Raw genomic sequence first — 12,389 nt, 5'->3', positions numbered from 1 at the left:
ACTTAAAATTTATCAGGTTCCTGTACCTACTGAATTTGGTTATCCAAAAAATGTTTTTGTTAGAGCATATGGAAAATCACTAGGCGACAAAGCATATAGTCTTTTGTTAGGAATGGATGTTCTTAGTAACATGGTTGACAGTATAAATATTGTAAAAAAGGAAGTGGTTCTACAGAATAAAACTATACTTCCGATGACATTAGAAATAGAACCAACTTTACAATGCTTTGAGTTAGAAGGTAGTACTGAGGTAAAGCTAGACGATCTAAAAGTATTCGAGAGACAAGAAATACAAGATTTGCTTCAAAAATACAAAAATCTTTTATATAAAGATGGAGATCAGCTTACTAACTGCGAAAGTATATTCCATGAAATAAAATTATCCACAGACCAACAAATTAATGCCAGACTGTACCGTCTGCCTCAGAAACATGAAGAAGAGGTAAGAATCCAAGTTAATGATATGGAAAGGCAGGGCATAATACGAAAATCGAATAGTCGATATGCTTCACCAATCGTAGTGGTCGCTAAAAAACCCGATATCGAAGGAAAAGTTAAATACAGAGTATGCGTCGATTATCGAGCTCTCAATGATATTACTGTAGACGACAAATACCCATTACCAAATATCGAAAGTATTCTCGATAAGTTAGGTAGGTCTCAGTACTTCTCAACCCTTGATTTAGCCAAGGGATATCATCAAATAAAGGTGCATCCTGATGATATTCATAAGACTGCATTTGTAACACCAAACGGTCTATATGAATATACCAGAATGCCCTTTGGGCTGAAAAACGCCCCAGCGACATTTCAACGTCTAATGAATGAAATATTGAGAGAGTACATAGGCAAAATTTGCACGGTTTATCTTGATGACATCCTAATTTTTTCGACCTCATTAGAAGAGCACATAACATCACTGGACAAAATTTTTCAAAAATTAGCTGAGTACAATCTTAAGATACAATTAAGTAAATGTTCTTTTCTTAAGAAAAATACAGAATACTTAGGCCACATACTTACTGCAGAGGGAATGAAACCTAACCCCAACAAAATAGAAGTAATACAAAAATATCCTTTGCCTCAGACAATTAAACAATTACAAGGATTTTTAGGTAGCACTGGATATTATAGAAAATTTATTGCCGATTACTCTAAAATAGCATACCCGATGGTAAAATACCTAAAAAAGAACATGAAAATCAACAGTAAGGACCCAGAATACATTCAAGCATTTGAACGATTAAAAGAAAATCTAATTAAACATCCCATACTCAAATTTCCCGACTTCCACAAACAATTTTCCCTATTTACGGATGCTAGTAATTATGCGTTAGGAGCTGTTCTTACTCAAGACGGGCAGCCAGTCTGTTATGCCTCCCGAACGTTAAACGATCACGAAAAAGATTATTCAACAACGGATAAGGAATTCTTAGCAATAGTATGGGCTACCGCATATTTTAGACCGTATCTTTGGGGAAAGAAATTTAAAATAATTACTGACCATATGCCTGTAAAATATTTAAATAAAAAATACAACGGAAAGGAATTTAGTCAAAGAGTTCAAAGAGGACTTCTTAAATTACAAGAATTTGAGTTTGACATTGAATATATAAAAGGCAAGGAAAATAAAATAGCAGATTTCTTAAGTAGGATCCCAGAGGAAGTAAACGAAACATCAGAGACTGTACATTCAGCGAGTGAACAACTTTTAGACCATATTAAAATCAAAGAAGGAATTGTTAACATTTACCAGACTCAGCTTATACTGACTTATTCTGTAAAAAATGAAACAAAAGTACAACACACTAAAACAATAATTGAGGTAGATATGACGAAAGATGACAAATACTGGACAGATTTATTTAAAAGAACTATTAAATCAGGTACAATAGGAATTTATTCAGAAGTAGAAGATACTGAATATAATAAAGTTCAAAAAGTTTTAATTAAAATGTATGGTAATGACAAACAAGTAAAATTCTACAAACTGACACAGAGAGCAAGAGACTTAGAAAAAGTTGAAGATGCTCATAGACAAATATCATTGTATCACATCGAAGAGAGTAATCATTCAGGTATAGTAGAAACATATCACAAATTAAAAAACAAAATATACTTTCCACAACTAATAAGAGAAATTTCAAGAGTTATAGGAAATTGTCAGACTTGTCAAGAAGGTAAATACGACAGAAAACCAATAAGACCTAAGTTCAAACTAACAGAAACTCCACTTAAAGGTAATGACATTTTGCACATGGATGTTTACCATTTTAATAAATTAACATACCTGACATTTATTGACAAATTGACTAAAAAAGCTTATGGTTACAATTTAAGTAGCAAGAATTGGACAAGTAAGTTGGAATGCATTGAGGAACAACTGAGTAAATTCGGGAAACCTAGAAAAATTATTTGTGATAATGAATTTAATTCAGAAAATATTAAGGAATACTTTAGAGAAGAAGGAATAGAAATGCATTTGACCAAACCAAATTCACATACTGGAAACTCGGATATAGAGAGATTGCACTCAACGTTATTAGAAATCTTACTGACGATTAAAAACAAGGACATTTCTACTAATCGTAAAATTCAGAAAGCCATTCAGATATATAATAATAGATACCATTCAACATTGGGTATGAGTCCAAATTCAGCAGAAAAGACGAATCAAATAAATTTAAAAAACAGAATACAAGCTAAAAAGGACAAAATATTAAAAAAAAGGAATGTATCTAGGGAAAATTATCATGAAAAACGAAATGAAGGTTACATTAGAAACTATAAACATTTACGACACAAAAACGAAACATATTACAGAAAACATAATTTAAAAAATGTTGATCCAACAAATATTAAAAGACCAAATAAATTTGCAGGTAATCTTTTGGCTTCAAGCGATCTTCTGGCTGATAATACTGAGAGTAACGGAAGCAACACTCATAATAACACCAATACAAACCAATAAAGGGTATACTACCTTAAACTTAGGCACAGTCGAAATAGTAAACGAAACCCAGACTATATTACATATAATAGATACTAAGGATATATTTGCAACAATAGGATTGATAGAAGTTAATTTGCAAACTCTGCAATTAGAAAACAATACGGAAATCCGGAATTCAATTTTTAACATTAAATCAAAACTTGGATCAATAGTACCACTAAGAAGACAGAAAAGAGGACTAATTAACATTATAGGAACAGGACAGAAATGGTTGTTTGGAACAATGGATGACAATGACAGACAAGATATTATCGGACATATGAAAGTAATTGACACCAACAATCATGCAGCTATAACAAATCTAAACAAACAAATTAAAATTAACGAACAATTTATGGACTCAATCAACAAGTTTAAAAAAACATTAGACACAGATAGAGAAGTTTTATCCTATACCTTCCAAACTGTTGCTTCGAATCAAAAAGACATTGTTAGGAAACAACTTATTACCGACCAACTACTTAAATTACAAATATTAGAAAGCAAAATTGATAGTGTACTAGATAACATAGCATCTGCTAAACAAGGAATACTCCATCCAAGTATATTGACAGGAATGGAAATAAAGACATTAGGAATAGACTTTTATAAACTCGAAAATTCTAAAATAGGACTTATGAAACTTGACCAAGATAGACTCATAATAGCTGTGAAACTACCCAAAGACTATATTTTGACCCAACTTAAAATGATAATGCCAATACCAAATAATAATAAAAAAGAAATAGACATGGAAAATGTACAGTTTATAGAAATAAACAATGTTCAATATGTTTATAATCCTAAGAACATTTATTTGAAAGATTTAAATATAAGTAATTCATGTATAACAAAGGACTCCTGTACTTTTCGTTATAATAAAGAAAAGAAAATAATAAAAATTGATGACGATACTTTAATATGCAAAAACTTAGACAAAGAAAATGTTACTAATGGTTGTGATGATAGAAAATTAATTTTAACTGGAAATTTTATGTTAAATATTAATAATTGTTCAATAAATATATTAAATGAAACTATTTTTAACTATCAACTAGAATTTATTCAAAAGTTTCATTATGAAGAAGACAAAAATTTAAATGTAACAGACAAATTGAAGTTTGAAGAAATATCAAGAATACAACAAATTGAAAATTTACAAAAAATTAATGAATTAACTTTTCACAGAACTATAAGTCAAATCAGTAATATAACAATGTTTTTAATAATTATAATTATTCTTATTGTAATATTTTTCATAAACAAGACAAATCGTAAATTAAAAATTAAAATAAAGAATGTTACAAAGCCCCAACCAAATGTTAAAATTATAGAAACTCCGACGATTCAGGAGAATCTTAAAAATAAGGGGGGAGAAGTTACATATTTGTATGGTGACCTTCGTCACCATTGTAGTCCAACAACCCCAAACGGATATGCAATGAGCTCCATATGAAATGTAATACGAGTAAATTAAAATGTCAAATTGACAATTAATGAAATATCAAATTGTAATATAATATATTAAGTAAATTGTTCGATCAGCATATTAAAAATAAATGTGAAATATATCTGATCGAACAACCTACAAAATGTAGATATAGAAATTCAGTCGTGAATCTACCACAGCAATAAACAGAACTCATAAACAAAACTAAAACTCTTTTTCTTTAACTCGCGTGGAATTGAAAGAATACGTTGCAACGCACTCTTACAATTACAATAAGATGCGTTGGCCTCGCTTCACCAACGCCTTAGCGAGAGAACTTCGTTCGATTGACATAGCCCCACCAAACAACAGAAACCTGACAAATAAAGAAATTGACCAACATTTACAACAGATGGACGAAACAATAAAACGAACGATGGAACGGACAATTCCAAAGTACAAAGAAGGGAACCAAATGTACGCTTACAGAAACGCGACAATTGACGCACTACGTAGGCACAAGAGTGGCTTACTGACAAGACTCAAAAACTTGTACAGACGACTTACAGACCCACACGACTTGGAGGTTAGGACACTGAAGTCGTCAATAAAAAATGTCAATCTGTTGATTAAGGAGAACTACAGGCTATCAATTAACAAGTACTGGGACCCCAAGATCCGTTCAGTTAACTCGAGTGACCCTAGTATGTTCCCCAAAATCAACAAGATATTCAGGAAAAAAAACGACAATGACCTTCCGTGTCTTAAATTCCAAAGAACTGAAGAGAACAGAGACGTACTCAGGACAGCGCAAATAGATCCAGAAGAAGCCATCTTTGACGATGATTTTTACATAATTGAAGATTCGAAGGAAAAAGTGGAGGCGGTGGGAGCTGCTTTCCAGCAAGTGTAAAAGGTGAATGTTAGCATTCGCCCAACCACGACCTGGAAAACGGAGCCCTACTTAATCACTTTTACCTTCGAAATGATATCACACATTGGAGATCTGAGAACCGCGGTTTCATGCGGTTCAATGACGATTCCTTGGCAAATGCCATAATCGCCGAGCAAACGGGACCAAGTCCCTTGTTACTGACGAAGGTTGAGCTTCAGCTCATCTTCAATTCAATAAAAAACAAAAAGTCAGCAGGCGTCGATGGTATATCCAACGTTGTACTAAGACATTTACCGATGGAAGCAATTGACATTTATACCACGCCCTTCAATAATGCACTGAATAATGCATATTATCCAGTACATTGGAAGACCGCTGTGTTTCATCCTCTCCCGAAAAGGGAAAGGACAACTCCAACCCGTCAAATCTTCGGTCGATAAGTCTTCTTCCGAGCATCAGCAAAGTTTTCGAAAAGATCATTAATAGGGCTCTGACTAAGTGGGCTGCGGACAACAAAATAATTCCGGATAAACAGTTCGGGTTTAAGGCTCGTCATGACACAATTCATGCTGCGTCTAAACTCGTGTCTGATATCCAAGGGAATAAATCAAAACAACTATGCACAGGTGCTAATCTGATTGATTTGGAAAAGGCCTTTGACACCGTACTTTACCTTAAACTGAGCAATCTTGGCCTAAGCAAGCCAGTGTTGTATATACTTTATGATTAGCTTAACGGTAGAAAGTTTGTTGTCAAAAGTGTCAATGTAACTTCTACCACAACATTCTCAATTAAAAATGGTCTTGAACAGGGAGCGGTGGATTTGCCGATTCTCTTCAGCATTTACACCAGCGATCTGATAGGTAGTCTTACAAAGGCAATTGCCTACGCCGACGATCTAATTGCGTACAGAACGGCCCGAAAGGTTGAGGTTATTATAATTCTCTTGCAGCGTGATTTCGACAAGATTCAGCGATATTGCGACGACTGGAAACTGAAAATAAATGTCCAGAAGTCGCAGACAATTCTGTTCCGGACTCCGTTGGCTAGGGCCACGAGGGATACGTGTAAGAATTGGAGCAAGATGGTCATCGTTGATCTTCACGGGCAGCCATTAGTGAGCAAAAGTGTAGTGAAGTACCTCGGTATCTGGTTAGATCAGTATTTATATTTCGACAGACATATAAATGATGCTCTGACCAGGGCCAGAAGAGCCTTCGCTCTGACGAAACGGCTGTTTTTTAGCAGTCGGCTTGACCCCAAGTGAAGGTAATTTGCTACATGGCCCTCATACGGCCGATGATCGTTTATGGTTGTCCTGTGTGGTTCAACGTTGCCCCTTCCCAGATGGAGAAGTTTCGGGTGTTGCTGGGGAATACTGTACACTTTAAAATTGGTCTCTAATTACTTATGCCATGTAACCATTTCTTAAGACTGTAGTATGGTTTATGTATTTTCTATATGATTGAGAATTTACCTTAGCTTAGAGATTATCTTTTTAAGCAATTTAATATTTTTTATAACGTCATTTGGACATTTGTAAAGGTAGTCTGGAAACAGTCTCAGAAGTATGTATAGACAAACATTCTCATCTATATTTTCTGTAGTGTCAATGAAAGATTGCTGAAAGTTGTAAAGACCAAACACTTTATAAATTTCTGGAGTACTAAGTTATCTTTATTACAAGTAAAATTTTATGAATAACTATCAGATTTCTAATTTGTATTAACGATTTTTCAAAAGCCTTTGTAATAAAGCTTAAGAGAACTTTCCAATTTATAAGATATTATGCATATCATTTAAGAGAGATTTAAGCTCTTAAAAGAGCATAACATTAACTTAACAATCTTCATAGGGTATATGCTTTTTATGAGATTTGTTTACGCCTTTTTTCTTGTTTCGAAGCAATTTATGCTTGTTCGTATACCCTGGGTGACAAAAGCTTGGATACCTTATGAGAAACGATGAACATTGGAAAAAAAAAAGAAACTACAACGTCAACGTCATTTAAAATTGATATATTCCTAATAAAACAGACAAATTTTCCGAAAATCATAAGAACATAAACAACCACGCGAATTACAACCGGATAAGAAAGCAGTTGAGAAACTGTCTCAAATTCTATATTCATATCCTGCCCTATTACAAAGACTCGACTTAGGAGTGTGCTACTATACAGTTTACCAATAGGACGGGTTGATTTTTAAGGGGTATTATGGTCGTCCTTCCAAGTAGACTATTCAACGTTTGGTGGCGAAATCGCAGTCTACTGGCTTTTCACTGAGCCGTTTAGACAAAACCCGTAACCCGTACGTCACTCAAGATTTACCAAACACATCTCCGCTGTTTGTGAAAGTATGCAGCAGTATCCAAGGCAAGTAATTCAGCGGCGCTCACAAGAACTTGGCCTGACGCAGAGCACATGGCGAATTTTGCGTCATGATTTAAGCCTACATCCATACAAAGTCTAACCAGGAGCTGAAACCACACGATTTCGGATTTTAGAGCAGTTGGAAGTTGACATATGAGGAATATTTTTGGATGACTGGGTACGTAAATAAGCAAAATTGCCGGATTTGGAACGATACCAATCCACCCGAGATTCACGAAGTGCCATTGCATCCAAATAAAGTTACTGTTTGGTACAGATTTTAGGCTCGAAGCTTCATCGGTATGTCAACGGTGATCGCTTTAGGTAAATGTTCACCAACATTTTGTGGCATGCGCATAGCTCAATACACAATCGACTTTCTTGCGCGAGCAGTTGCACTGCATGGTTATCTTGAGCTGAGGCGACGTGAATTGGACACCAAGAACGTGTGATTTAACACTTTTGGAATGTATGTGCGAATAAGTCGCAAACCATCGCGGCCCCCAAAGACAACATAATCGATACCATGTCCCTTAGACGATAGTTAAATTTTCAGCAAAGCGATTTTCAATAATATGGAAGAAAACGGTGCGTCGTATTAATAACAAGACATCTTAATAAGAGTGATTCATAATAAGCTCCAAATGGTGTAACAAGAGCTAAGCCACCATTTCAATCTAAATGTACTTGGTTAGAGTGTATATAAAAATGTACTTTATCTGACACAGTCATTGTACCTATAATTGATCGAAAAATGCTTTTTAAATATGCTTTATGAATCTCATCATAGTTTGCCTGATACGTAACTACAGAGGCATGGGTCTCCTGAACGTCCAGTGTGGCTTCAGACCAGGAATGTCCACTATCGACTAAATATTCACACTACGGCCGATCTTGAAAACAATCCAGGAACTACAAATCGATACCCACTTTCTCTTTATAGATTTTAAAGCCGTGTTTGACAGCATCTATACGAGCTTTACAGAGCAATGCCTAGTTTTGGCATCCCTTTCTTACTTGTCTGTTTGCGTAGAATGACGATGGAGAATGCACGCTGTTCTATGGAGGTTGAAAAAGATCTCGCCGATGCATTTGATGTCAAAAAAGGTTTTGGACATTGCGATGCACTGTCATGCGACTTCTTCAACATCGTTCTGGAAAGAATTGTGCAAAACTCAACCGTCAACACTAGAGGCACAATCTTCCAAAGGTCCATCCAATTAATCGGATACGAAGATGATATTGACATAATTGGGAGATCAAAGCGTGATGTCAGTGGAGCGTTTTTGAGCATTGCGACGGAAGCCAAGAAGATGGGTTTAGTGGTCAATGAGGGCAAGACCAAGTATATGCTGTCATCAAAAAAGGACACTGAACAACGACGTCTTGGATCACCATGGACAGCTTTAACTTTGAGGTAGTTAAAGACTTTGTCTACCTAGGCACCGCTATTAACACAGACAACGACACCAGCACTGAAATCAAACGAAGAATAACTCTTGCTAATCGCTGCTTCTTTGGACTTAGAAGGCAATTAAGAAGTAAAGTCCTCTCTCCAGCACCTAAAATCACTCATCATCCCGTTTCTCATTTATGGCGCTGAGGCCTGGACCCTGTCAAAGAAAGATGAGAGCGTCTTAGGATGCTTCGAGAGAAAAATTTATCGGATGATTTTTGGTCCCGTACGCAAAGGTGGAGAATAGAGGAGAAGATATAACCACGAACTGTACGGACTGTACAGCGACACTGACCTAGTTAACAGAATTAAAGTCCAATGGCTTAGATGGCTAGGTCATGTACAGCGAATGGACATCAACGCTCCAGCTCAGAAGGTCTTCGAATCCGCAGTAGAGGAAGACCGCAACTCAGTTGGCGCACTCAGGTGGGTGAAGACCTCAACCAACTTGGCGTGCGAAACTGGAAACAGCTAGCTAGGGACCAAGCTGGGTGGAGACGCATGTTGGTTGAGGCCCAGGTCCGCCCCGGACTGTAGCGCTACCTTAAGTAAGTAAGTATGTGAAACGATGTACATTGGAAAAGAAGGAAGCTACAACGTTAACTTTATTTTAAATTGGTCAAAATATCTTTTTTTAATTTTTCACTTATTCAATCTCATCATAGGAAGTTACAACCGGGATATGATAAAACTTAATTATCTAAATGGCTGCTTTCTAGAAGCTCGTTCTTCCAAGTCGACTATTTAACAGTTTGTTGCCAAATTTGAGTCCTCTGGCTCAGTTAACGAACAATCAGCCAAAACCCGTACGTCAGCTAACTCAAGATCTATCGAAAACATCGCCGCTTTTCGTGAAATTGTGCAACAGAATTTGGGACGTGTTACTGTCGTTTTAATAACACGACGTCCTTATAAAGGCGATTATCTCAAATGCAGCATAATAAGGATCAAATGATGTAACAAGAACTAAGTATGTTAGATTTTTCAGCCAGCAACTGCTTTACGTTATATAACGTCGAATAAAAGCATTTCAGTCTTAATAAGTTGGTTCGAGTCTGCATAAGAATATACATTATCTGACAAAGTCATTGCACCTATCATGGACCAGAAAACGCTTTCCAAATATGAATTTACGCAACGTTGAACCTCAATTAACTACTACATAAAAGTAAACATAAAAGTATGCACCTGTGGAAAGGTTTCAAAGAATGTTTAAGAATAAAGAAAATTTACTCAAGACAAAAACCTTACAATGTAGGCAACGCAATTGGCAATATTTCCGGGTCATCCCCGAGATAAGATACCCAAACGATGAAAGGTGAAATCGGTGTACTTCATTGAATATAAATTAAAATTAATTTTGTTTTTCAATCTGCACAAATAATAATTTAAAGCTTGCAAAACATAAATAAATATAAACAAACAAAAATTCATTTCATGTCCAAATTTTGCATAAATACCTACGTAATCCACTAAAAATAGACTTTACTAAAACTTATTAGACAATTCAATAAACCAAACCATGATAAATGTTGTCTCTACACTGAATAATTAATCAAAACAAAAAAACTATTATTGTTGATCTCGTCATTATCCATATAATGAAATAAATACTTAAAAGAATTTATGAAAACATGTATCTAGATAGATATGTTGTCATCGGGCAGGTTTAAAAATCGACTAACCTTGAAATAAGTGCAGTCATCTCGACCGACGTCGTCGTCACAATTTATATAGATTATTGATTTCATTTTCATTCTCATTTTCACTACATAATGTATCTGGGTACCTGCACCTAAGATGAAACGTAATACGAGTAGATGCACATTGATTTCCTATGAATCATAACAAAACGATAACAAGATAGAAAATTTTCCCCCCGAGTCTTTAGATTCACCGGCGTCGCGCGGCTACGATAGGAATACAGGAAAAAACAACATCGCCTTACGTCACAGCCCCACACATCCCAAATTCAAAAACCTAAAGAAAAAACATGAACTACCCAGTCCCTCCAAACTCACGCATGTTCCCACGACAGGGAACTACCGGAGCCCCAGGTTTATTACCTAATAAGATACTTGGAAGTGGAACTCAACTTACCATCCAGATGCAACTCCAATGAACAATTGCGAGTAGGCCGATCGGGAACTGATGTCTCCCAGGACTCCGCCGAGGAATTTCGAAGCGCTTTCTGACATTTTTTCGATTTCTTTGTTATTGCTAATTTCTTTCTTTGATTTTGTCCAATCGCTCATTCCTAAAAATCGAAAAATAATCAAAAAAAACCCAAAAAGTTAAATAAACTAAATAAATACAAAAGAGAAGAAAATTTAATCACAGTTAAATTTAGGATAATTTATTTTTCCAAGAAAAATTTTGTGTAACCAAAAATGTTTTATTTTTTTTTCGTTTTCCTCACATGACTCAATTGGCTTAGATTTCTTTTTAATTTTTACTTACTTTAGTTTTTTACTTGTTGAAATCAATGAAGTTGCTTAACTTTTATTTCGATTTAATGTAATTTAGTTTAGTTCGCGTGTTATTTTCTTTATAATGGAAATGGAAGAGAAAAACCAATATGCGTGTTTGATATCGAAGATTCGAAGCAAATAATGAAAATTGCTAAATTCTTGCAACAACAACTGACAGCCGAGGAGATTTGATTTTTGATTGATTTTTCTTTTTGCAAATTTCCTTGGCCATTTTTGTTTCTGATGATGGGATTTATTTGGTTCGAGTCTAGGATAAGGAAAATACTAGATGCAGGTACAGTAGGAAACGAAATTTTCGATACGTGGTGAAATAAAAATATCGGAAAGTTTTTGAGCTACATTCCGGAATTTAATTTATGGCAAACGTGGTTCATCACACCCGCTATAAATCATATAATGGCCCCAATGTATCTCTTTGACACTTAAGAAGTTCGCGTTTTCTAATTATCTGGTTAACCTTTGTTTATAACTCCAGTGCTCCAGAAAGGTCCCAAAATTGAAATTATGAACTACCGAACCATTGCGAAGTTATCTGTAATACCTTAACTCTTTGAGTCCATCTTTCATTTCATTATAAATAGTTCAATTATTTGAGATAATTAGCTTGGTTGTGTTAAAAAACGTTCTTCTTATACTTATTCATTGAATTTAACATATGTTTTTAAGAAACGTGAACAAGTAGATTATATATTTACTGATTTTAGTAAAGCGTTTGATAAGTTTATCATACTTAGAAAATAGACAATAAAGTTTC

At 35.1% G+C, this 12,389-nt stretch overlaps 1 protein-coding gene across 3 annotated transcripts in view; it reads right to left on the bottom strand.

Annotated features, from left to right (window-relative positions):
- The window catches only part of LOC129950011 (FUN14 domain-containing protein 1), a 29,020-nt gene extending 17,224 nt beyond the window's left edge, over positions 1–11,796 (bottom strand). Inside the window, exons 1-2 of one of the 3 annotated variants that reach the window (XM_056061772.1) lie at positions 11,604–11,796; positions 11,244–11,400 (exon numbers count right to left, since the gene is read on the bottom strand). In XM_056061772.1, coding sequence (XP_055917747.1) covers positions 11,244–11,398 — 155 coding nt within the window. In that variant the 5' untranslated portion in view covers positions 11,399–11,400; positions 11,604–11,796. Of the gene's footprint in view, positions 1–11,243; positions 11,401–11,458; positions 11,573–11,603 lie in introns of those variants that run through there. The other 2 variants (XM_056061770.1, XM_056061771.1) reach the window with 2 other exon arrangements.
- Between the last annotated feature and the right edge of the window lie 593 nt (positions 11,797–12,389).

The sequence above is a fragment of the Eupeodes corollae genome, chromosome 3 (assembly GCF_945859685.1).
Source record: "Eupeodes corollae chromosome 3, idEupCoro1.1, whole genome shotgun sequence".
Taxonomy (NCBI): domain Eukaryota; kingdom Metazoa; phylum Arthropoda; class Insecta; order Diptera; family Syrphidae; genus Eupeodes; species Eupeodes corollae.
This window is presented reverse-complemented; position numbering and strand designations above follow the sequence as displayed.